The 26,230-nt window shown below is 42.6% G+C and overlaps 4 protein-coding genes across 9 annotated transcripts in view; 2 read left to right on the top strand and 2 right to left on the bottom strand.

Moving 5' to 3' along the window:
• Window positions 1-1,267: 1,267 nt before the first annotated feature.
• LOC118368690 (G protein pathway suppressor 2-like) lies at window positions 1,268-6,379 on the top strand. 2 transcript variants are annotated; one of them, XM_035752994.1, is made up of 10 exons: window positions 1,268-1,414; window positions 1,748-1,865; window positions 2,010-2,119; window positions 2,220-2,332; window positions 2,750-2,829; window positions 3,041-3,120; window positions 3,380-3,584; window positions 5,100-5,260; window positions 5,476-5,571; window positions 5,970-6,379. In XM_035752994.1, the coding sequence occupies exons 2-10, from the start codon at window positions 1,772-1,774 to the stop codon at window positions 6,060-6,062; spliced, it is 1,032 nt and encodes a 343-aa protein (XP_035608887.1). In that variant the 5' UTR covers window positions 1,268-1,414; window positions 1,748-1,771; the 3' UTR covers window positions 6,063-6,379. The 2 variants fall into 2 exon arrangements, with proteins under 2 accessions (XP_035608887.1, XP_035608888.1); XM_035752995.2 differs by having other exon boundaries at window positions 1,269-1,414; window positions 3,410-3,584.
• On the bottom strand, window positions 6,370-16,391 carry LOC118368691 (eukaryotic translation initiation factor 5A-1). 4 transcript variants are annotated; one of them, XM_035752998.2, is made up of 6 exons: window positions 16,159-16,391; window positions 13,618-13,790; window positions 13,352-13,456; window positions 12,185-12,316; window positions 10,735-10,807; window positions 6,370-7,964 (listed from the first exon to the last, which is right to left on the bottom strand). In XM_035752998.2, exons 2-5 carry the CDS (start codon window positions 13,783-13,785, stop codon window positions 10,745-10,747), a joined length of 468 nt encoding a protein of 155 aa, XP_035608891.1. In that variant the 5' UTR covers window positions 13,786-13,790; window positions 16,159-16,391; the 3' UTR covers window positions 6,370-7,964; window positions 10,735-10,744. The 4 variants fall into 4 exon arrangements, with proteins under 4 accessions (XP_035608891.1, XP_035608889.1, XP_035608890.1 ...); XM_035752996.2 differs by having other exon boundaries at window positions 16,005-16,389; XM_035752997.2 differs by having other exon boundaries at window positions 13,618-13,787; window positions 16,005-16,389.
• Window positions 16,392-18,291: 1,900 nt separating this feature from the next.
• Window positions 18,292-23,255, top strand: LOC118368689 (Y-box-binding protein 2-A-like). 2 transcript variants are annotated; one of them, XM_035752993.2, is made up of 10 exons: window positions 18,292-18,464; window positions 19,681-19,744; window positions 19,931-19,964; window positions 20,194-20,283; window positions 20,602-20,847; window positions 21,229-21,311; window positions 21,497-21,704; window positions 21,799-21,969; window positions 22,132-22,207; window positions 22,705-23,255. In XM_035752993.2, exons 1-9 carry the CDS (start codon window positions 18,386-18,388, stop codon window positions 22,165-22,167), a joined length of 1,011 nt encoding a protein of 336 aa, XP_035608886.1. In that variant the 5' UTR covers window positions 18,292-18,385; the 3' UTR covers window positions 22,168-22,207; window positions 22,705-23,255. The 2 variants fall into 2 exon arrangements, with proteins under 2 accessions (XP_035608886.1, XP_035608884.1); XM_035752991.2 differs by having other exon boundaries at window positions 20,194-20,295.
• LOC118368688 (solute carrier family 2, facilitated glucose transporter member 4-like) overlaps window positions 23,256-26,230 on the bottom strand; it is a 46,206-nt gene continuing 43,231 nt past the window's right edge. The window contains exons 9-11 of the mRNA XM_035752990.2: window positions 25,429-25,530; window positions 25,054-25,257; window positions 23,256-24,849 (exon numbers count right to left, since the gene is read on the bottom strand). Coding sequence (XP_035608883.1) covers window positions 24,631-24,849; window positions 25,054-25,257; window positions 25,429-25,530 — 525 coding nt within the window. The 3' untranslated portion in view covers window positions 23,256-24,630. The remainder of the gene's footprint in view (window positions 24,850-25,053; window positions 25,258-25,428; window positions 25,531-26,230) is intronic.

The following is a 26,230-nucleotide window of genomic DNA, read 5'->3' as shown; positions in this document are numbered from 1 at the left end:
CTCCAACAGCTCTTAAATGCTAGTAAAACTAAATGCATGCTCTTCAACCGACCGCTGCCCGCACCCGCCTGCCCGACAAGCATCACTACTGTGGACGGTTCTGACTTAGAATATGTGGACAACTACAAATACCTAGGTGTCTGGCTAGACTGTAAACTCTCCTTCCAGACTCATATTAAGCATCTCCAATCCAAAATTAAATCTAGAATCGGCATCCTATTTCGCAACAAAGCCTCATTAACTCATGCTTCCAAACATACCCTCGTAAAACGGATTATCCTAGCGATCCTTGACTTCGGCGATGTCATTTAAAAAATAGCCTCCAACACTCTACTCAGCAAACTGGATGTAGCCTATCACAGTGCCATCCGTTTTGTCACCAAAGCCCCATATACCACCCACCACTGCGACCTGTATGCTCTCGTCGGCTGGCCCTCCCTACATATTCGTCGCCAGACCCACTGGCTCCAGGTTATCTATGTCTTTTCTAGGTAAAGCTCCTTATCTCAGCTCACTGGTCACCATAGAAACACCCACCAGTAGCACGCACTCCAGCAGGTATATCTCACTGTTCATCCCCAAAGCCAACGCTTACTCTGGCCGCCTTTCCTTACAGTTCTCTGCTGCTAGTGACTGCAACGAATTGCAAAAATCGCTGAAGTTGGAGACTTATATCTCCCTCACTAACTTTAAGCATCAGTTAACTGAGCAGTTTACCGATCGCTGCAGCTGTACACAGCCCATCTGTAAATAGCCCATCCAACTACCTACCTCATCCCCATATTGTTTTAATTGACTTTTTTAGCTATTTTGCACACCAGTATTTCTACTTGCACATCATCATCTGCACATCTATCACTACAGTGTTAATTTGCTAAATTGTAATTACTTCGTTACTATGACCTATTTATTGCCTTACCTCCTTATTCCATTTGCAAACACTGTATTTAGATTTTTCTACCGTGTTATTGACTGTACTTTTGTTAATCCCATGTGTAACTCTGTGTTGTTGTTTTTTGTCGCTCTGCTTTGCTTTATCTTGGCCAGGTCGCAGTTGTAAATGAGAACTTGTTCTCAACTGGCTTACCTGGTTAAATAAAGGTGAACTAAAATAAATAAAAGTGTAGTTATTGGAGGTGCATCTTGGTCAGTTTAGCTCAGAACATGCAGCCCTTGTCAATCGGCCACCTAATTCTGTATAATGAGCGGGCCGGCCGTGAACTTCAGTCATTCCAAATAATATCATCTGATCAAGGTCTGTGCCACGCGCTAATTATAAACTCCCACGTTTCCCCTGAAGTCAAAACAGGAAGCTCCATTTCACACCGGAAGTGTATTGGTTGGGGTTAACCATGAATTATTTTTTTTAAATTTACAATACAGACAAAAAGTCAGTGTTTTTCGTAGAAAAACGGTAATTTTCCGCTTTATAATTATGCAAAACAACCAAACTCCAAGCGGAGACTCATAAAGCAACTAAAGTCTGTTTACAATTTAACGCCTGCTGGCCGTTCTTCATTGAGTTAGCAATTCTAGTTACCAACTAGCATAGCCAGATTAAACGCAACGTTAGCTAGCTGATGGTTAATGCAATTAACTATAGCTATGATTATGTATTTCGATTCGCAAAAAAGTAAATGTTTGAAGAAAACAACATGTTCAGTTCCTAGCTGGTAATTGTCACTTTTTCATTGCTGCATGTAGCTAGCTACTATTCAACATATTTTCTCCATTCTGCTGCATTCAGCTGGCCCCTCCACTGCCTGTCACCATGCCTGCTCTGCTGGACAGACCAAAGCTGTCCAACGCTATGGCCAGAGCCCTCCACAAACACATCATGAGAGAAAGGGAGCGTAAAAGACAAGGTGAGATATCACAAGGCTTTGCTTGACTACTGCATTCCTCACCAACCGTAACTGGAAGCCTGATTTGCTTCCACAATTATCTTGTTGGAATTGGTGCACATTTCTCATTGTTCTCAAGGTGATTTATTTTCTTCCTAATCTCAGAGGAGGAAGAGGTGGACAAGATGATGGAGCAGAAGATGAAAGAGGAAGAAGAGAGAAAGAGAACAAAAGAGATAGAGGAGAGGATGTCCTTGGAGGAGACCAAAGAACAGGTCAGAGAAAGTCATAACAACATACAAACAGATGGAGATCAATCAGAGAAATAACTTGTTCACCTTAACCGTCTCTTCACCTCCCTTTTCCTCCTCACAGGTGATGAAGATGGGGGAGAAACTGCAGGGACTTCAGGAGGAGAAGCATCAGCTCTTCCTCCAGCTGAAGAAGGTCCTGCACGAGGAGGAGAAGAGACGCAGGAAGGAGCAGAGGTGAGAGGAATTGAGCCTCTATGACTCCTCAGGTGCATCTCAATAATCTTAAGTGGCTTTCTTTCCTTGTCTTCTTTCCTTAATATTTACCGACATGGAAACAGCTTAGGTGAAAACAGTTTGGATGCCTGGATGTGTCTAGAAATGTGCTTTCACCGGTCAAGCTTCCTTAACATAGTGTCCTTTTTTGTTTTTGTTTTAAAGGCTCTTAAAATCCCATGTATTACTATTGTTATTATTATAATGTTAATGTAGGTGTAGAAAAGGTCAAGGTCAAGGATCCACTTCAGATGATTGAAATGCAATACTCCCAGTTTGGATTAGGAATGTGATTGTAGTAAGGCCATAGATATCAGGATTTGCTGATTGTTTGAGTTCTCCTGTCAGATATCTCACCTGTTTTTACATCTCCTGCAGTGACATCACAACACTGACGTCAGCCAGCTACCAGCCCAGTCTAACCATGCACACAGGACAGCATCTCCTTAACATTGAATGTAAGGTTTAGCCTACATCTGTTCATAAATGCAATCTCCTATCAATTACATAATAATCATAATAATATGGTCATCTACCAGACCTTTTGATTTTCAATATATGTGGCACATTGTTTCTCTCCACAAATGTCTTCAGTGACTTCACTGACACCTGTCACTTCACTATACTCATCTCTCATCCCTTTTTTTGTTGTTCTCTCCCCTCTGTCAGGCAGTCCAGTCAGTCACAACAGGGCCGGGGGACTGCTGTCGGAGCGCAGTAAGCAGTTGTTTCCAACACCGGTCAACCCGGTGAGTGGCAACTGGCAAGCCCTCCGCATGTGTAATATCCTTTCTAACCATTTGAGAGCTTTCTATGAAGCACACTTTTCACTTGTGTCTGAGGAGCAATGTGGTCAATAAATGGAGTTCCAGACATCACTATTCGGCCCAAGCTGGAATCAAATCCTTAACTCTGTAGTTCCAAACACCACGCCCCTACCCACTGAGCCATAGAAAATGTCAATGATGCCAACAGACGCATAACCCGTGCTCTGTGTGATTTGCTTAGAGTGACCGTTTCACTCTCCTCGCTCCACAGGGCCGTCACTACCAGAACCAGGCTGGGTTCAGTGCGGGCCCAGCTGAGCACGGACAGTTTGGGGGTAGTCAGTCGGTCCATGAGAGCTACGGCGTGGCCCAGACACAACACCCCTCCACCTACGCCCCCGGCCCCTCTGTACCTGTCAGCTTTGCCAGCAGTTCCCAGATCAGAGGTAGGATGTGTGTGGCTGGGATTTTAATTTGAAATTCAGTTAAGTTGATTTTCGTTTTCAGACCTGATTTGCTAGTTTTTAATTTAGTTTTAGTTGCATAAAATATTTTGTCTTTGTTTTAGTGTAAGGGAGAAAACATTTGTGGGAGGCTAAGAGCCATTTGCATTGAATAGTTTGTGGAGATATTGCTAGTGGGGGGGTTGTAATACTGCAGGTGATGGGTCAGGTCATAGGTTAGGTTTGAAATATAAAGAAAATCTCAATGTGACTTGGTTTTAAAAGGAATAGCACTGAAGCTGGTGCAAAACAAATATGGTGGAAGGAAACTGAACATAGTTCATGATGGTTTTTATTTTATTTAGTTTTGGAGTGAAATGTAATAATTTCAGTATAGCTTTAGTTTTTCAAATGGGTTTGTTAATTATCTTATTTCAGTTTACGAAATAGATTATAGCATCCTAACAGGTTTACTGTTGCCTTAAACTATTCATGTCCATAACGGACATTTTTCAATAGGGGAGAGTGGGATAGGTTCTGCCACTTTTTACATTCCGCATCACTCCGTCAAGGGAAATCAAGTATTCTTTCTAACAAACATATCTATACTGAACAAAAATATAAACGCAACATTTAAAATTATCCGATTTTTCTGAGTTACAGTTCATATGAGGAAATGAGTCAAAATGAAATTCATTCATTAGGCCCTAATTTATGGATTTCACATGACCGGGATAATCAAATATGCATCTGTTGGTCACAGATACCTTAAAAACAAATATGGCCTCACAATGGGCCTCAGGAACTTGTCACTGTAATTTTGTGCATTCAAATTGCCATTGATAAAATGCAATCGCTCGACTGCGGGACCTTAGAGATAATTGTATGTGTGGGGTAAAGAGATGAGGTGGTCATTTAAAAAAATCATGTTTAACACTATTATTGCACACAGTGAGTCCATGCAGATTACTATGTGTCTTGTTAAGCACAATTTTACTCCTGAACTTATTTAGTCTTTCCCTAACAGAGGTGGATGCCTATTATTTCTCCTTTTAATTTTTAATTAATTTGTTAAAACAAATTGTAAAAACGTAATTCCTATGACAAAACCAATCTGAATGTAATCTATAACACAGCAAAATGTGGAAAAGTCAAGGGTTGTGAATACTTGCTGGAAGACCTATATATGCTTTTAAACAATTTGATTCTTAAATGTATTTAAAAAAAAGACAGATGCTGATCATTGAGAAAATTTGAACAAATAATTCTAAGCACAACTTTGACAGTGCCTCCACTGTCAAAGTTGTGCTTAGAATTATTTGTTCAAATTTTATAGATGGATGACGTCAATGTGGCCTGTCTAGACACTTGTACTAACTATGTTGAAACAATTTCATGAGTTTCCACCAAACAGAATTTGTTCTGTGGCACGTGTTGATATTGTACTAAAGATAGTACTTGGATGTGAATGGGTTAATACCTTAATACCCAATCTGATTGTTTCTGTCTCCTGCCTAGGTGTGTCTGCATTCCAGGCAATGCAGTACCTCCCTCATCAGCAGCCAGGCTATGCTGTTCATAGTCACTTCACATCCCAGCCTGGATTCATCCCTGGTGCTGGAATACCCCTTCAGAAGCAGTTGGAACATGCCAACCAACAGTCTGGCTTCACTGACGCGGTAAGACCACTGGTCAGACAGATAGGGGGGAAGATGCACTTTCAAGACGTGCCTATTATATAAGGTTGAGTTCTCTATTCAACCAATACACTTTGTTGTGAATCTGTTTTAATGTTTAAGTGCTTAGTGCACAAATGTCAATTCAAATCGGAGTCCTCACTCTTACCTCTTGTCCTTTCCTTGTCTTTCCCTAAACTCCTCTTGTGTTTTTCCAGGGTGCTCTGAGACCCATGCACCCCCAAGCCCTCCATACATCCGCTGCTAGCCTGCTCCCTACTCCCTCCATGGCTGTCCAGATCCCCACTCCCAAGGTACACCTCATTACCCCCTCCCTACCCCACATCTTACTGTTACTGCCCACTGTTGATCCATCACCCCCATCAGAAATATGAGTGCCTCAGAAAGAGGTTATTTTGGAAAAAGTTGGTTATTGCTTTACTCGTGCTCTTTATTAAAGCATAGACTGAAAAGTGATTTGTATTTTTGTTTTCTTGCACAATTTGTCCAAGCTCTCATAGCCAAAGCCAGAGGAAAACCAGTGTGAATCTTGAGTATGAAATAATCTTAACAGTGAACGCAAACATCTTTAATGTGTCAACTATAATATTCAATTTCAATTATTACTTGGTCATTTCAAATATGCATGGTTTAGCTTTAAGGTCTTAGCTGTTGCTTGATAACATTTCATTGGCGTTGTTCCGTCCACCAGGCCCCTTTCCAGAGCTCTCCCCAAGCGGCTCCCCGCAACGCTTTCCTCCCCCACACCCAGAGTGGACAGAGATTCTATCACCAAAGCAAGTAACCATGTTTACCTGCCCAAACTACCTTTACCAGGAGATCTTATCGTTGAGATTTCATAGGCTTCTAGAAGACTGGAATTATGGGACAGTAAAACTTGGATTTTGATGGTTGACTTTGTAGTAATATTTCTTGTATAGTTTATTTTGTTAGTGCTGTATTACTTTAGTTTTAGAGGCCTAGGGGTTCTAGGAAACCATTTTCTCCACTGTGAAACTGTATAGTGTTATACTTTGTCAATTGTATTGTGTGTTTGGATGTATTACCGTAAACTATTATGTCCGTGAAATAAATAAATAAAGCACACACCATTTCTAACAATTTGTGTCTTCTTTAATTTGTTTTGGGGCGGGGAGACATTCTGCACATTTTGGACTTTTGTGAATGCAAAAACCAAATGCCATAACTTTTTCTCATTCATGAGTTTGTACAAAGTAATAATGGGTCAAAAACTTGATGCTTCTCTCTAGGTGACCCAGTGTGTCTACTAGCTAGCTACCTGCCCTGTTGGCAGCCCCTGTCGATAAGGTCTTTGCCCAGGCTTTGAGGGTAATGGAAGATAAGGGGCCGATTGCGCAAAGAAAGGACTTAGTCTTGTGCACGGACTTGATCAGATATCTGAAAGACTGAAATTGACACTGGAATTGGGTTGCTAGTTTAATTTCTCCCAAATGCTACTGTGTGACACTTGTTCAACTCCTACTCAAAGAACTGGCCCCAGATTCATAAAACACTTGCATAAGAATATTCTTAAGAAAAAAATCCTTTATCTTAAGATTTTATGATTTTCCTACAAACTTCTCATATCTTGTTAGTCTTCTTAAATCGGTTGCCAGGCAACAACATTTAACTGGCAAAGGCAATCCTATTTTCTACTGAGATTACTGTTCTAGTATGTTCTTGGGTTTAAAATAATAAATACTGAAACTTTCAGATGAGGTTTGTGAGTGAATTAAACATGTTCAATTGCTTTCATGAGCTTTTTCTCTCACTGCCCTGAGTTCAAGACAAAGGGTTTAGCTATCTTGGAATTAGGAACAAATCCCCCAACTTTATATTCAAGAATCTAATTTCTTCTTAACATCTTACTTAAAAGGAGAAACATAAGAAATAGCGCAAGTTAATTTCCAATAACCTTTTTTGAGGGATAGCAACTGTGTTTAACTTTCAGCATAAGTCTATAGTTAAGGAAAAAATGGCTGTTAAGACATTTCTTCTTAAGAAGGTTTTGTGAATCTGGGCCCTGGTCCTAGCATGTAAATCATGACACGTTTTTAACAGACAGGTTTAGGTGCTATACGTTACACAAAATATTGAACAAGACAGAAGGGGCTCATTCAGAAGGGCGGATCGCTCGGAACGTCAGATAGAAATGGAACGTATAGACCTGACACAATCTCCATGTTCTAGAACTGGCACCAATTTCAATGCTGTATGCTATATTTCTATTGTAACATTCCAAGCACAGTGCTCCCGCTGAATGAGCTCCTAAACAGAACAGCATCCATCACTCATGCATAGAGTTGAAGAAGCCCTTGATGAATCGGAAAAATGTACAAAACAGACATTTGTGAGATTCTCACCCCTCCTCCCTTGACTAGGTACAGTAGTTACTTACGCCCTGCCCTCATAGGTGGCAATTTGTTTGTGAGAAAACACTTCTTTCTCTATTCTACCTTCTCTCTCCGTTTCATCTATACAGGTGTTGACCTGTGTGTGTGTGTGTGTGTGGAGAGAATGTTTTGCCATTTCCAATTATTTATTGAATTGCGTTCCTAATTTAACCCAGAGAAGGGCGAAGAAAGTACAGTGAGAGGGAGAGAGATTACAAAAACAAAAGTGGGAGAATAGCATTGACGTGGCCTTACTCCCTCCCTTTTCCAGGTCCAGTGCATCTTGTTAACTCCTGAAAGAGAGTGGGGAGGACAAGGAAAGTACAGGGGTAGGATAGGTAGAAAAGGGGGAAAAAGGGAAGATGAAGTGATTGAGGAAGAGACACGTAGGGATAGGAAGGAGAGACGGGAAGAAAGAAAACAAAGTGGACAGGATAATTTAGTGTGCATCAATACAAAACAGTTCACAAGTACATTGAGGTACATACAGTATGGACTCCGAACATTCAAAAAATACAAAGATCCTTTCACATACCATCAAAATACAGTAACCCACCACACATTTAACAACCTTGACCTCACATAGTGCACATTTCATATACAGTGAGCTCCAAAGGTATTGGGACAGTGACACATTTGTTGTTTCGGCTCTGTACTCCAGCACTTTGGATTTGAAATGATACAATTACTATGAGGTTGAAGTGTAGACAGCTTTGATTTGAGGGTATTTTCATCCATATTGGGTGAACTGTTTATAAATTACAGCACTTTTTGCACATAGTCCCCCCCATTTTAGTATTGGGACAAATTCATACGTGCAATGATTAGTTAGATCAAGTTGTGACTACAAACTTGTTTGGTGCATTAGCTTTCTCCATCATTAATCCTTATGCATCCAACAAGTTTGTAGAGTCACAAGCTTTGTGTAATCATTGGGCGCTAAGAATATGGAGCCAAATACTCAACTTTTGACCACTTTAATACGCATAAGTGAATTTGTCCCAATACTTTTGGTCCCCTAAAACGGAGGGGGGAAAATGTACAAAACGCTTTGTCATTTCTAAACGGTCCACCCGATATCAAAGAAAATACCCTCAAAATTAAAGCGGACAGTCTGCACTTTAACCTCATAGTCATTATCATTTCGGAGCCAAAACAACCAAAAATGTGTCACTGTCCCAATACATTTGGAGCTCACTGTCCCAATACTTTTGGAGCTCACTGTAAATACACCATTACATTCACACAAATACACCAAGCATTGGAATCTATATAAAACAACTCTTTATATATACATGTGCTCATACATAAATACTGTAAATAAATAACAACATATGTAAGCAAGTAATACGTGCATAAGGGGTAGGCAAGTCCATTGCTGTAACAGTACTGTACCTTTCACAGATTTCATATAATATACAGTGCATTCGGAAAGTATTCAGACCCCTTGACTTTTTCCACATTTTGTTACGTTACAGCCTTATTCTTAGATTGATTAAATAGTCCCCCTCCCTCATCAATCTACTCACAATACCCCATAATGACAAATCAAAAACTGTTTTTTTTTTTTTTAAATTTAGCAAATTTATTAAAAAAATAAAAACTGAAATATTACAGAAACAAGATGCTCTGGTCTGATGAAACCAAGATTGAACTCTTTGGACTGAATGCCAAGCGTCACGTCGAGAGGAAACCTGGCACCATCCCTACTGTGAAGCATGGTGGTGGCAGCATCAGGAGTGCCTATTGGACAAGTCTCTGAATGTCTTTGAGTGGCCCAGCCAGAGCCCGGACTTGAACCCGATCGATCTCTGGAGAGACCTGAAAAAAGCTGTGCAGCAACGCTCCCCATCCAACGTGACAGAGCTTGAGAGGATCTGCAGAGAAGAATGGGAGAAAGAAAAGAAAGAAACTCCCCAAATACAGGTGTGCCAAGTTTGTAGCGTCATACCTAAGAAGACTCGAGGCTGTAATCGTTGCCAAAGGTGCTTCAACAAAGTACTGAGTAAATACTTATGTAAATGTGATATTTCAGTTTTCTTTTGTATTTTATTTGCAAACATTTCTAAAAACCTGTTTTTGCTTTGTCATTATGGGGTTTTGTGTAAATTGATGAGGAAAAAAACTATTTAATCCATTTCAGAATAAGGCTGTAAAGGTAACAAAATGTGGAAAAAGTCAAGGGGTCTGAATACTTTCCGAATGCAATGTACATGGAAAAACAAGACATCCCCAGTATATTGTATAGTACTCTTAAACAATTCCCTTGTTTCAACATGTTTTTCAAAACAGACATATACTGTAGTGCGAATGAAGACTACAAACAGGTAAACCAACAGTAACATTTCAAACACAGGAGGCTGCTGAGGGGAGGACGGTTCATAATAATGGCACATTGTGCATGTGTTTGAGGCCATTCCATTTGTGCAGTTACAGACATGATTATGTATTTGACACCATTCCACCTATTCCACTCCAGCCTTTCCCACGAGCCCGTCCTCCACCAATTAAGATGCCACCAACCCCCTGTGATATAAAAACAAATAAATAAGTCGCCTGGGGGACCAGCCAAAGTGTTTCAGTGCGTCCTTAGGCAAAGTAAAACATGTACCTAAGCTTAGCTGATAAAAAAGACATACAAATAAATAAGATACATTCAGAAAGACCTTGATCAACATTAACCATAACTCCTGTTGTGCCAACGTCCCTGTAGTTCAAGGTCTTGAATAGAGATGTTCTCCAAAAAGCAGTCTTGGAGTTGCCTTCCCCTTGGTCCATAGACATACAGTGTTATGTACGTGTAACCTGGCAATGCACGTGCATGTTAAAAAGTGTCCTGTGGCATCACACACACACACACACACACACACACACACACACACACACACACACACACACACACACACACACACACACACACACACACACACACACACACACACACACACACACACACACACACACACACACACACACACGTGTGTCCAGGCACTTTTGTCACAGGCAGTGTGTGTATGAGGTGACATGTAGTTCAGTTGGGATACAGAAAGCCTTTGCATTTACCTGCAGTGTCTTATTTAGCCATGGCCTTGATGGCAACTGCAGCCTCCTCATTCATCGCAGACAGAACAGTGATCTGGGAAACAAACAAAAATACATTCATTTTAATTAGCAGAACAGTGTAGTCGAAGTAAACTAGGTGTGTCTATCTTAGGCTGTGACATCATCCCTTTCACTGAGACTTGAAGCAATTGTTACCCCCAAACCAGTGGAGGCTGCTGAGGGGAGGACGGCTCCTAATCATGGCTGGAACAGAGCAAATGGAATGGCAAGTTTTTGATACCATTCCACCTATTTCGCTCCAATCATTACCACAAGCCTGTCCTCCCCAATTAAGGTGCCACCAACCTCCTGTGCCCTAAACCATAACACTTTGCAGAGTGCTGCTGAGAGCATGATATCGATTCCCAGTAGAGACTGGTATGTGCTACATACTGTACTGTCTTACTCCCAAATTCCATGTAACCCTAGTCCTGCCAGTCTTCATTGATAAGTGAGGGTATTTGTGTACTCTGCTAATTTGAACTATTCGTGACAGGGACATTCAATTCCCAGAAGTAATGTAAGTATACAGGTTCAATATGACTATAGCAGCTATAATACATATGGAATCAGTGGTGGAAAAAGTACTCAATTGTCATACCTCAGTATAAGTAAAGATACCGTAGTGGAAAATGACTTATGTGAAAGTCACCCAGTAAAATACTACTTCAGTAAAAGTCTTTTGGTTTTAAATATAGTGTTTGGTTTTAAGTGTTTGGTTTTAAATATATTAAAGTATTAAAAGTTAAAGTAAAAAAATATATATATTTCAAAATCTTTATATTAAGCACACCAGATTTTTGTGTTTTTAAATTTACGGATAGCCAGGGACACAATCCAACACTCATTTACAAACAAAGCATTTGTATTTGGTGAATCCACCAGATCAGAGGCAGTAGAGATGACCAGGGATGTTCTCTTCATTGGTGTGCGAATTGGATCATTTTCCTGTCCTGCTAAGCATTCAAAATGTAACGAGTACTTTTGGGTGTCAAGGAAAATGCATGGAGTAAAAAGTACAATATTTTCATAAGGAATGTAGTAAAGTTAAAAGTTATCAAAAATATGAATAGTAAAGTACAGATAGCCCCCCAAAATACTTAAGTAGTATTTTAAAGTATTTTTACTTAAGTACTTAATCCCATTGTATGGAATTTCCACCAAACACACACTGGGTAAATGGATCAGAAGAGGAGTGGAAAACATGAATCAGATATGTCTACCTACACAACTGCTTATGTAGAGGAGGTACAAAGGACTGAATAAGGACAATAAAATCTCTGGACTTAAGCAAAAGTGCTACTCCCATGCAACACTGTGTCTTACAAAACCGCCATGCTTAATAGCAATGTAGGCAATTTCTTGTCGAAGGGAGAATCATAGAAGAAGTAGGATGAGGAACACCACTGACCAGAATCTCCTCTCCAGCGTCGTACTTGGTTTCGATTTCTTTGCCCATGTCTCCTTCTGGCATCTTCAGGTCCTCTCTCACTTCACCGCTGTCCTGGAGCAGAGACAAGTAACCATCCGTGATCCCAATCAACTGCAGGGGGAAGAGAGGAGGGAGGGAAAGGAGGATGACAGAAAAGAGAGACGCATGAAAAGTACTCTTTTCATTTCTGACCCTTTTGTGACTGCCCTGTCAATCAATCAATCAATTAGAGCTCCTGCGTGCTCTCCAATCAACTGACTGTCATGTCCACCCACAGTGCCAGAGTCTCCCGCCATGAAAGAGGGTAAAAATGAACACAGGAGAAAAAACAGCTACCCACTTGAGGTTCCCTATCCGGCTCGAAGGACCATGAGAAAGTTTGGAACTAGTGCTGGTGTAGGTCAAAGGCTTTCCATCCCAGAGTTTTACTAGACACACCACTGTGATTACATTCCCCTACAAACTCCATTATGTGTTCCTCCACCCTCATTGACTTTTCCTCATGGCTTAAACAGCACTGGATTGGTACGGGGAAAATGCTAATGTCTCCACTGCCTATTAATAGGCTATAGCAGGGTTCTCCAACTGGCGGCCAAGCGGGATGAATTTGGCCCGTGGGTGGTTTTATTTGGCCCCCCAAGTTTTCTGAGCAAAAACATAACATTTCACAATTTCATTGTTGGACATAAAAGACTGTAAAACACCAGTAAATCAGTTCCAAATTATTACATTTTTGGAAATCTGTTCCTAAGTATTCCCACGCAGGCAATTTGCCGACTACAAACGATTTGTATTCATGTTCCGCCCCCCCGATCATCCGCTCAAGATAAAATCAGCCTGTGGCTGAATCTAGTTGATGATCCCTGGGCAAAAGGGAGGTTCCACCATACTGCTGACACCTAGTCAAGCCTCACAAATCTTCCAGTGTAAGTCAAGCAGGGGATTGAGTCAGGGAATTACAAATAGGGAATCAGAATGCACAAGGGACATCTATTACCAGTGACGTGGCCATTTTGTTTGAGAGTGAGTGTTACCTAATTGGCCATCTCACTCAAACCAGCCATACCTCTTTCTCACTACTTCTCCTTCTCTCCCTCTGTGCTTTCTGTCCCCCTCACTGCTTTGGCCGTTCCAATGTCCTCTCACCTGGTAGTCTAGTCTCTTGATGTTGGGTACGTCCATGTTGTGGGTAGAGGGACAGATATCCTCATACTTCTTTCCGTTGAAGATGTCAATACCAACCATGTGGACCTGCCCATAAAGGAAAGAAAACACAAACTGTTCAGGGAGTTGTAGACAATACGTACAGACTCAGAAACAAGGGCAAGATAGTATGATGTCAGACATGCCTTCATGTCTGCACACCAGCCAGGGCTATACAAATGGCTGCAGTCAAATCGGGCACCACTGACCTTAGCGTGGCCGTGTTTGCCGGTCTTGGACGTGGACATCTCCACGATCTTGCAGGGTCGTCCCTTCAGCACCACGAAGCCATTCTTGCGCAGGGCCGAGCACTGCTGGGGGAAGGTGGCGGATGCCCCGGCATCGCCTGTCTGGAAGTCGACGTCTGCGTCTGCCATACCTGCTGCCGAGGCAATGATGTCACAGGGGGGAGGGGGAATGTGGGAAGAGGTTGGGGAAAAAAGAAAGAAAAAAAAGATTGCCTTTCATGACATAACACTCGCACTTGACTTTTCCCTCCCCCTACTAGCACTGACTTTGCTGATAGCTACGGTATTGGGGGAAAATGAACTTACTATGACTGACATATGTGGTTGTCCAACCCAGCTATCTTATTAAGATGAATGCACTAACTGTAAGTCACTCTAGCTAAGAGCGTCTGCTAAATGACCAAATGTAAACATAAAATGTTAATGAGGACTAAGATCTGGTTAATGACACCGCTGGTAATGACATCACTGGTAATGACACCCCACAGATACTGAGGAGTCCTGGGATTGGGGCAAGGGGGTCCAATTACTCCAAGTGGTCTACTTACCTCTAACTCCATTCTAATACATATTAGTTATGGCTTATTCTTGGGAAATGACTGAAATGCTGATACATCTACAATAGATGTTGAAAAGGTTTTGCTAAAGAATAAATAAAAAGAGAGTGTATTCCTGTATTCCTATTTCTAGCAATAAACACATTATTGAGCAATATAAAAATGATGGCCTACTGCACTTGGTATGATGTTAACACTGTTTGCAGTGTAATGAAGTGTACAGTAGGCCTACACTGTCTCCTATTGTGAATTTTCAAGAATCATTTTAAATGTGTCCAAATGACCACACTCCAGTGGAATAATTGCATATTTGACTAAATAACGTTAAGAAATGCAACATTATGAATTGAATACAACAAATGAATAAAGAGCTGGTTCACTGATATTAGGAGAAAGAAAAAAGATAATATCGAGCTAAATAAAGTAACGAGATAGGGCACCTCTTAACTGGACCAGTTAGCCATTGCCTACTCACTATGAGCAATGGGATATAACACTTTTCTGAAAAATGTATAGGCCTTCTCTATGCTACTTTTGTGCAATTGACACAAACATTAGAACATTTACAAATAATGGACTATGGAAACAAGTATATTATTTGCCGAGTGGGTGAGACTATATATCGCGGCGGAGGAATGCACGCGATTCAAGGAAAGGCCCCATGCCTGGCCAAAAGCAATGCACGCGTGCGTCAGCCTTGGTTATAATGTCAATAATATTATAACGGTCAACTTGCTGTTCGTGGTTGTAACGTCAAGAATATTATAACGGTCAACTTGTTGTTCTTGGTTATAACGTCAATAATATTATAAAGGTCAACTTGCTGTTAGAATAATGGCAAAGGTATTGGTGGAAAGTTATATCCATTTAACAGAAAGAGCTACAAAAGTATTGCATCATAAAGCATATTCCAATGAATTTACTGTGATTTAATTCGGTCTGCAGCCATAGCCTAGGCCTACTGGGAAACGACTGATTATACTGGCAGAGGCTTAACCACGGCGCTTGACACGCACAAGGCCAATTTGAGACTATCGGTTGCACGTAAACACACATTCATAATAAGGATATGTTCATTGACATATTAGTAACAGACAAACTGTCGCTGTCACATTTTTATAACACGCGTGTCTTCTCCGCAGTGTAGGAGCCTAGCGCGGCCTAGTGCGCACAAAACGTGAACCGGCTGTCAGTGACGGCATCGTTGCATGCATGCGCACTGCTAGGGGGCTGAGGCCCACTAACTAATATGGGGGCTCCGCTCCAGCCGAGAGGCAAGTGTAACATTGTTGCATGAACCGCACAAGGAGAAATCGTGGTCTTGATACACTGAAAAGGCTACGTCGCACATTGTTGATAGGAATGTAGGCTACTAGAGTAAAATGACAAAGCTAATGCGCATGATAAGGCTACGGCGAGCATAGCGGTAGGTTTGAGTTTCGGTCCCAAGTTATTTTGGTCAATCTCTATGTGTAAAATCGTCCCACCGAAGATATGCATGACATTATACATTTGATTGGCTGATAGGTAACGGAAACTTTATCAGTGGGCATTGAGCAAGGGCAATTTAACAGCTTATTGCTTATAGGCTATCAAACTTGATAGCCTACAATACAACAATGCAATGTTGTTTTATTGGTAGGCTATCATCTCATAATGCTCACAAGGGAGCAGCTATGTAGAATGAAAATAAGGTGACAGCTATGAGCAGACGAGCATAGGCAATGTTAGTTAGTCTCACGCAAAATCACACCCGTTATTTTCACGTTATGATAAGTAGGCATAACTTACCCGGTGAACTAACGTTTCCACAATTTGTTTACTCTGTTCGCTTTACAAAACTGTCAAACCTTCCCACTTTTTTATGTCTTCCTTTTTCTCCCTTCGTCCGTAGCTACCGTTGTCTAGTTGGTGTCTACCGCCGCGATGCCTCTGTCTGTAGTACCTTATCTCCTAAATCAGCTCTCTTCTTCTCTCATTCCAGTCGCTTCCACTATCCTCCCTATTTTGTCCTGCGGCTCCGTCGAAATCGTTCTCGTTGGGGGAGGGGGGAGGGGGGGGACATACGCTTGGGTCAGCCGCCAGCCTAAAAAGAGTGGGAACCTTAAACCCACAATGTCCGTAGCCTCGCACTCTCCGCCTTTCGCTCACTCCCTCACCCAGCCTTTCCAAATACCCATGAAATGAACCTAGGCAATATTGTGCTTAGTGCGCAGGCGTGGTCACCCTCAATTCTCAGATTCTAGAACAGGGAGGGGGCGCAATCACCGGAACATCGAATGGAACCTCTCATTCACTGAGCATGAGGCCTCTCTCATTCATTCTAAGGACCGTTATTTTGGGCATAGGTGATATGGGCGCTTTTACGCACCAAGTAAGCACTCTCGGATAATGACCGAAGCCTCAATAAAAATTGATCCATTATCCTTCACCATATTTCACTTTCAAGGGAATATTAGGATTAATATTGTTTTTAACATTTTTTTTTAAGTAGATTGTGCTTTTAGGGGGTTCTGGTTTTAATGCTCAATACATGTTTCTGATGTAGGCCTAATAGCATCGTCTCATTATTGGCAAAAGTCTTTGCTCTTTGTAATAGGCTACCCATGGTGGTATTGCCCCCATGGTGGTATTGACATGGCGGCAGGCAGTCAAAGTCAGTGCGCAGTGATTGGCAGTTCGCGGAGCCGCTGGGTTAAATTTAGCCCAATGAAACATGAATCCGATGACCTATGTGTGGAGGGCTCGAGGGCCAGATGGGAGCTAAGATAAAATGGAGGGATGGGGAGTGTTGAGAGACTGGTGGGCATGCGAGTCAGGGCATGGGTCGGAGCAAAGACGAGGACCGGGTGCTTGTGCTGACTGATTTGGCGCAGGGCCAACCATGTGTCTAATGTATCACTGACGGCTGCACGAGCTGAAATATCGGCAACAGAGAGACAGGTGCACACAGGGGAGTTGGCCTGTAGTATGGCCTGTAGCAACAGACGAGACAAGCAGGATATGGGGCCATTTAGCTTTATTGACTGACCAATTAAAGTACACCTAAGTAGGAATTAGGCTAGCCGACTTCGTACATAATTGTTGCATTTAAAGAAATATAAGCCATTTTCTCATAGGAGAGGGTAACACCTAGTAGGCAATAGTAACCCATTATGATAGAACAGCACACATGAATTACACTTTTGACAATGGCATGCTATTGACAATTTCAGAATACTTTATCAATCATATAGGCTATGCCCTCTGGTCAACACAGCCACGAGAGGCTACATGCATAACACCCAGTGGTTTAAAGTACTTAAGTAAAAAATACTTCAAAGTACTACTTAAGTCGTTTTTTGGGGTATCTGTATTTGACTTTACTATTTATATTTTGATAACTTTTACTTCACTACATTCTGAAAGGGAAATAATGTACTTTTTACTCCAGACACCCAAAAGTACTTGTTACATTTTGAAAGGAAAATGGTCCAATTCACACGCTTATTAAGAGAACATCCCTGGTCACCCCTACTGCCTCTGATCTGGCGGATTCACTAAACACATGCTTTGTTAGTAAATTATTGTCAGTGTTGTAGTGTACCCCTTGCTATCCGTAAAACAATTAAACAACTAGAAAATTGTGCTGTCGGGTTTTCAAAATATAAAGAATTTGAAATTATTAATAATTTTACTTTTGATACTTAAGTACATGTTAGCAATTCCATTTAATAGCGATACTTAAGTATATTTAAAACCAAATACTTTGAGACTTTTATTCAAGTAGTATTTTACTGGGTGACTTTCACTTTTACTTGAGTCATTTTCTATTAAAGTATGTTTACTTTTACTCAAGTATGACTTGTGAGCACTGTTTCCACCACTGATAACACCTCATTCAGGTTATCACCTGTCTAGTCTCTTTAAAATCTGGGTGCTCCGCTCTGCGCGCTATCATTTGTCTTGCTTTACCTGCTTTTATTTTAAACCTGTCTTTTTTTGCGGCCTACGCCCTTCCAAATGGCTTCCTTGCTGAGCTAATGAGGCTCCTGGATTGGCTACTATGAAACCAATGAGGGCGCGGTTAACATTGTGGATCCCGGGAGGTTGTCGGGATAAAAAGTTTGCGGTGGCGGCCAGAGCAAAGTTTGGAGAGGGGGATATTGTTGTAAACGTGTATCCGTGAGAATATGACCGACGCAGAAGCGCAGAGCGCCCCACCGTCGGCTCCGGTGGAAGAACAGCCACAGCCGGAGAGAAAAATTATAGGTAAATGAAGTGGAATTACTAGTGACAAAAATATCTTCCTTTGACAAAAGTTAGCACAATTTGTGAGCGTTATAAATTTGTGGATTTACCTATGCGTCATGGCCACGGACTAAAGCCAGAACATGGCTGTGCCTCAAATCATTGCTTAAAATATGTCTGTAGGGCTCCAGATTGGGTGGTTGGAAAGTGCGTATGTTTCAGTGACTCATGTCGGTTTTGTAACTCTTGGAAGTTAATCTATGGGAGTAGCGCACATTGTACACCCAGGTCAAGTTGTGCTGATCCTAAGCAGTTTTTGGCGTTTCGTTTCAAGTTCCACGTGCCTCCATGTTTTACGCAAGGACTTGGCTGAATATCATTTTATTAAATGCTTACTCCATTTTTAAGACTGACATTAATGTTGATACAAAAATATTGTTCAACAAGCGCATATATTTTAATTTTGAGACTAAAAGTAGAACATTTGCTAAACTGACCCCTCGTGGGTTTGTGCGGTTGGTAGTGTGCCGGGCTGTTTAGATGCACACGCGTTATCAAGATTAATTACTTAAACCGACATCTTGAGTTGTCGAGTATGAACGTGGTTGAATGTAGGCTAATGGTGTCACAATATGACCCTAATTTCACCTCATCAAATGTCACGTGTTCCAAGGGGGAGGGAGTTTGTTCACAGGTGAACGTCATCTTGATCAGCGATTGACGTCTGATTTCACCACCATTGACCATTTAGGTCTAAATGTTAACGTGACGATCAAGCATTGACAAGTGAACTTGCCTTTCATTAAATGTTCAGTGCGCATTGGTGTAAATTATTTGACAATTTTCCGTGAAACGTTCCAATTGAGGTGTCAGTTGCCATTGATTTGTTACGTCAACAAAGTTACGTGGTACGTTAATGTAGGCACTTATTCATCAACTCTCTACAATGTTAAAATGGTAACGCCACAACTATGCACAGTAAGCACAACTTGTCCCACTTGACATAGTCAGTAGGTTTCTAGTCAAGTGTTGTTAATGATTGGCACAATCACGGCATGTCCTGCAGCCTAGCTTGAACCGTTTTGGTTGGTTAAAGTTGCGGATGAGGGAGAAATGTATTAGGTCGTATGGTAGACGTTCCCTTTCAAGACCTCACATGCAGCTTCACAATCATTGAGTCTTTCTTTTGACTTGACTTTGATGTTTGAGACGGTGTTTAATCAAGCTGTTGTTGCAGCCACCGCAGTCCAAGGCACCGTGAAATGGTTCAACGTGCGCAACGGATATGGCTTTATCAACAGGTACCCTGCTATGTGCTAGAATGTGGTTGTGTAACGTGGCTGTCAGATGTGAAATTGAAAAGTACACTAATTAGCATTTAATTTGACACAATGCATGTGCTCTGTAGTACTAGTATGACATGTTAACATGGCTATGGCTTGATCATTTTGGATTTGTCATAACTGATCATTGTCGTGGTCCCCCAGAAACGACACCAAAGAGGATGTCTTTGTTCATCAGGTAAGCCCAGCAAGATAAAGTCGGAGTTGCAAAGAGCACCTGCTGCTTCATACCACTGGGTTGCAATTCATTAGTGCCTGTCTTAGCTAAACGTTTTCCAATGTGAAATGAAAACGAGGGTTTCTTGTTGGACAAGTTCAGGCAGTCCATCCCTGTATTAGAATGTCTTATTCTGTTTGGTGCCTCGTGAATAAAACCCTGTATCACATCATCCAATCCATATTTTTAGACTGCCATCAAGAAGAACAACCCCAGGAAGTTCCTTCGCAGTGTTGGGGATGGGGAGGTGGTAGAGTTTGACGTGGTCGAGGCCGCCAAGGTAGGCAAACCTGTAAGGACGATCTTTTTTTCTTCACCCATCGTATTAACAAGTTATAAGGATAGTTCAGCCCAAAATAAAACTTTGATCTTTTTGTGCTTTTTACAGTCCTATGCCAGTTTCAGGCCATTGTGTAGCTGCCATTGTGTAGCTGCTGCCTTATCCATGTGTTACTTTTCAAATGAATTGGAAATATTAGCTTTTTGGTGTGAACTATCCCTTTTAATTTGAGTCACTCAAACTGTTTGAATTGCAAATCATTGTTTTAAATATCTCTCCTACAAGCTCTCTCTCTCTCTCTCTCCCTCCCCCTCTCAGGGCTCGGAGGCAGCCAACGTGACAGGGCCTGGTGGTGTTCCCGTTAAAGGCAGTCGGTACGCACCCACCAAACGCCGTTTCCGCCGGCGTTTGTCCTCTCGCAGCCCCAGGCCCGGTGACGAGAAGGGCGACGGCACCTCAGGCCCCACTCCGGAGCATGGAGGAGAGCACGACGGAGAGCGGCCCGGAGACCGGCCCCCACCGCGCCGGCGCAGGCCCCGCCGACCCAGACAGGAAGGGCAAGAGGTGATGAGTAGATGGCTAAAAAGCTGCAACTCCACATGTTTACAGTCCGTTCTCCATTTTGACTTATTTGAAGAGGAAAAAACAGACCAAAGTAAAATGGTGAATGGAATTTACTGCCACTTTTTCCAGGAAGTTGCTTCCGCCTGTCCAGTTCCTAAATGGATGTCCCCACCCTAAAACCCTACCCTTACCTTAACTGTTTTAAATTTAAACTTCAATGGGGTGAAGTCAGTTGGGACGTCCCACGGGTCCCTTTTAGACTTTTCCATTCCTAAATGTTTGCAAATGGAGGCGTAGTTGAGGATTGGATCTCCCACCTGTGCATATCAGTTGTGTAATCTGTTTTCCTTCCTGAAGTGTTGTGGTCTGTTCCCTCCCCAGGGCGAGCCAGGGGAACAGGAGGGAGGCGTAGAAGGCGACCAGCAGAGGCCTCCACCGCGTAGGTTTAGGACCCAGTACCGCAGGTGAGACTGACATGGCATTTTTGTGTAGGCTTTTTTATGTATTTGGGATGTTCTCATGTCAATAGATCTTGGCAGTTTGTGGGTGGCTTTTTAGCCTATAGGCTAGTATTCCAAGATTTGATGGTGTAGTTTTGGCCTATTTGGCTGTAAATTTGACTTTGTCCCATGCTATCTAACCTTCTCAGGCCATTCCGTCCTCGCGCACCTCCCGGGGAGGTTCAGGCGGGTGCTGCCACCTCAAAGGGCCAGGCAGCAGAAGGGCAGGATGTGGTGAAGGAGGCCCAGGAGGGCCAGCAGACAAACGGGGAGCAGGCCAACGAAGACGGCCAAAAGCCCCGCCGACAGTTCAGCCGCCGCAGGCAGAGGAACTCAGAGTCTAACTCTGTCTCTAAAGTGAGCGGCTCAGTGCTTCCTATGTAATGTTGCGATACAAAATAATACAATGACAATATTATGTTGCTAAGTTTCCCCTCTGTTCATATCTTAGGATGGGACAGAGAAGCCCGAAAAGCTAGCCTCGGAACCTAGCACTCCCCTTCAGACAGCCATGCCAGCCGACCTCAAATCCTCCCCCAAATCCTCCCCCAAATCCTCCCCTAAAGGCTCCCCCAAAATGTCCCCCAAAATGTCCCCCAAGTCCTCCCCCAAATCACCAGAGGTAAGAGGCACCCCGACGTCTATTCAATACTCACTCTTGCTTTTACTAACTGGTCTTAACTTGGCTATTTTACTGTAGGTATTCCTGCATGTAGTCATTATATTAATATTGACTTAGTTATGTTCCAACAGTTTTTTTACAAAAGGGTCCTTTTTTTTTCAGCCACCTGCCACGACAGTTCCCGCAGACACAGAATGACGCCCATGATGAGACGGTGTAACGTTACCCCAGACAAGAGGTGGGACCCCGCTCTAAACTGGCGCAGCCTTTAAGGGTTTGGGTGGAGGGTTGCGCTTCTTGCATTACTACCGAAACTGCGACGCGGCTATCTCGTAGCTGTTGTCACTATTATGTGATATTTAGGTACTTTTTCAATGTATGGGTTTTCAGAGGAAGTGCACGAGTCTTCTGAAGGATGGTCAGCCCCTGCGGTCCAAATGAGTGTTAAATGCTTTTCCTAATGACTTTATATTTTTGGGATGTTTGTGTTCAATGAAAGCCCACCTATATTGCAGTTGTAAATTGGTCGCCAATTGAAGTCTGAAACCCCGTGGGACCCACTGCCTGTTAGAAGTCTTAATTCTTGGCATTAATTGTGTTCTATTGGTGTTAATGTCTCTCTCCTTGTCCTCTCTGTCGGTCTTTGCCCCCCTGCCTGTCTTTTTTTCACCTACCTGCCTTTCTCCCCTTATCTTCTCTGCCCATCTGTCTCTCTCCCCCTGTCGCTCTCTTTAGGTTCCTAGGGAGGGTTAGCTGGGGGACCGAGCCCCTCTCACCACACCCACCACTGTGCACTACTCTCCAATTCCCCCATCCCATCTTACCGACCCCCCTGACTTGTCTAGCTAGACACTGCATATGGGAGAAGGATGGGAGGGAGTTGCATGTATTCATAAATGTTAAAATGCGCCTAGAAAGATCTAGAGGAAAGAAAGTATTTAAAAATCTGCTTGGATGCCCAGTTACTCCACAAACCCCCAGCTAGTTTACTTTAATTGACTGAGAATGGGCATGAGCAGTAGAGGACCCAGCCGCTATTTTAAGTTTGATGATGTGGGAAGCGTGTGTGAGGGTAGTGGTCCAGGAGTTGTGACGATAACCTTGCCACCCCCCTAGTTTGTAACATGCTGCAGCCCACACCCTATTTGGAAAATCAAGGCCGGGGGTTGGTTTAAAAAAATATATACATTTTTGTTCTACTTATTTTTGTATGTGCTTTTCTTTTGGAGGGGATTATGTGCAATGTCAGTATCTAAATGTCGATAAAATGTTTGCGAAAACCACAATGCAGTCATGTCTTTAATGTCCACAATACACAGTCCAGGAAATGTAAAATATGTCTGCCTTGAATCATTTTAGTGGGATAAAACCAGAGTAATTAATTGCATTTCTTAAATTCCAACTCTAGTAGAATCTGAAAACGTAGCATCAGACACTTGATAAAAGCTGTAACATTAAATTGCAGTATATTTGTATTCAATATGACCCTTTCTCAGGATGGTAGTAACTAAAGTCTCACTGAAATGTTGGGGCATCAACATGCTCATGTTTGAAATGGGAACAATTGTCATACAAACCATACAGGATACTATCAATATTCACACTTCATATAAATTACAGATTCTCTTTGTTCAATACAAATCTTCAAAGACAACTGTACAATCACAACCAGTACAGAAGACAGCACATGTGTCGTAGTTCAGGGACAGATTGCTGATGCAGTAGCAGTCAAAACCAACCAAATCAACTAATATTGTGCACAACCCCATAGAAACCAAAGACATACTCATATTGGAGTGGGTAAAGTTTGAATATTTGAAGACCCTTGTACCATTTTGTTTTTTTCACTCAAACCAGCACGCTATATACATTTAAGTACTAAATACATAATTTGCTCTCGTTAAAAGTAACTTCAATGAGTCATGTTAAAGCTGTCCATCTTGTGAAATCAAGTTTAGGGACACTTCCAAAGGGGAAGTGGGTTGCTAGCGGTAGACTGGTTAGCCCACTGAGACAAACTTACAGTAACTTGGAAATAAATCACTCAATGCCACAACACCATAGCTTTGCTCACTAAAAATGTACATGGGTTTCCACACTAGCTGTTATTGTAACCAGCTATCAATCTGAAAACTGCTGACATTTTTGTATATAAAGTGCAGGAATACCTCTCTCCATAGAACATCTGTGCGCAATCTCAATCAAATCCCCATCCCCCATCAGCATATGTACACCCGGGCGGGGGTAATGCCTCAAAGTTCAGGAACCTTATTCTTGTTCCTGATCATCCCCTTTATCACCCATTATGGGTTGCCCTGGTAATAAAAATCACTCACCCGCCACCCTTTCTGGGGTATGTTAAGTTAGTGCAATGCTTTAATGTTGCACAGCCTTTTCCTCGAGCAACCCGTTCCTGTCAACATATCTCCCTCAAACTCCATTTCCCAATTATGGGCCCAGTTCCAAATCCATTCCACCTCCCTAACCCTTGACCCACATGCCAACCTTGCTCGATATGCCTAGACACAACTCAAAGGATGTTTGAATTAGGCCCAAGCCCACCCCTTAGTACCCAGTTGTAGCCCTCTGAGTTTCCCTGCCTAACCAAGAGTCCGCCTGGCCTCCTCAGCCTGCCCTCCCCAGTTCCCCCATGGGACCCCATTAGTCAAGGCTTCCCTCCCCCCCCAGGTAGTCCAGCTCTGTACTCCGCTTGCCCAGCTCCATGTCCAGGTCCATCATGGCGGGTGGGTGCTGGCTGAAGGAGGCGGAGATCTGGTCGAACGTCTTGCCCCGTGTCTCCGGCACCCGGAAGAAGGTGAAGATGAGGAAGAAGACCAGGAGGACTGCAAAGATGAGGAAGACATAAGGCCCACAAAGCTCCTGTGGAGCGGGAGGAAGGAGAGAGGGGGAGGGGGGCGTATATTCATTAGTGTATCATTGAGAAGACATTTACTCATCAGTCCATGTCTGTGAAGACACCATCCAATCCAGAGTATGTCAGCTTCGCCTATCATTAAAACCAATACTAAAGTCCTAAATGAAGGTTCCTGGTCAAAAAAACAAACACACAAAGTGATCACTTACAGCGAGATACTGGAAGCCAAAACCAATAATGAAGTTGGCCGTCCAGTTGGAGAATCCGGCCACGGCCATCGCAGCGGGCCTGGGGCCTTGGGAGAAGAGCTCAGCCACAAAGAACCAGGGGATGGGGCCAGGCCCCACCTCAAAGAAGGCCACGAAGCCAAAGATTGCCAGCATGCTGATGTAGCTCATCCAGGGAACACTGTCCTGCCAAGGGAAAGGTGGTGATGGTTCAGCCGGGTTTACATGAATATTATAGCCATACCACCCATTATGGCCTCTGTTTTGAATGGGGCGCCCCTTCTAGTATTTTATTTCTATGGGTACATGATTCCGTGAATGGGCTAATGAGTTTGTTGCTATTCATTAAGGACTGACCAATAAGGCAAGAGCTATCGTCATGACAATAGCACAGCCGCACATTCCGGACAGCCCCAGCATGTGTAGCGTCCGGCGGCCCGTCCTCTCCACCAGGAAGAGCTGTTGATTGGACGAGAGCAAGATGACAAACAGGTAACAACGGGCCTGAATCATGTTCACTCATTTCTAATTGAGACAAAACTTAGCAGATGATTCTGACCGAACCTTTCCAACTGGCGTTTGTCTCAAACCTCTACTCTGGGACCCCCAGCCGTTCCATGTTTCTTGCACCTGATTCGACTTGTTAACTAATCATCAAGACCTTGAATAGGTTAATCAGGTGAGCTAGTTCAGGGCTACAACAAAATTGTGAAATGTCTGGGGTCCCCGAGGAGAGGTTTGCGAACCACTGGTCTAAGGCATTCTCCAGTCTGGTTTGGTCATGGATAAAGACTATTGTAAGTGGGAGCTTTCTCTACAGAATACAAACATAAAAGTGAAGCTGATGATTTAAAGAGGTGTTTTCATTTTTAAAATCAAAGGTCAACCCTCAACCCAGCCAAGACAATCAATAAATTAATCAACAAATCTGACCTTTTTGGATGAAGGCAGAAAGACTAAAGGCTCTATTCTATCTGAAGCGTTACAGATTGTACAATATAAATGTAAAGGTAATTTCGGATTGAGCCGACATATGCAGTGTTTATCGTGAATGCAGACTCCACTAACGTGGGAACATTGACCTTTAAATATACCCAACTTTGTAACTGTAACTTCCACGGTATGGATTGAATAGAGCCCTAGATTGGGATAACCTCAT

The sequence above is a fragment of the Oncorhynchus keta genome, chromosome 35, assembly GCF_023373465.1.
Source record: "Oncorhynchus keta strain PuntledgeMale-10-30-2019 chromosome 35, Oket_V2, whole genome shotgun sequence".
NCBI classification, from domain to species: domain Eukaryota; kingdom Metazoa; phylum Chordata; class Actinopteri; order Salmoniformes; family Salmonidae; genus Oncorhynchus; species Oncorhynchus keta.
The sequence above is the reverse complement of the archived record's forward strand: the minus strand, read 5'-3'. Positions and strand labels throughout refer to the sequence as shown.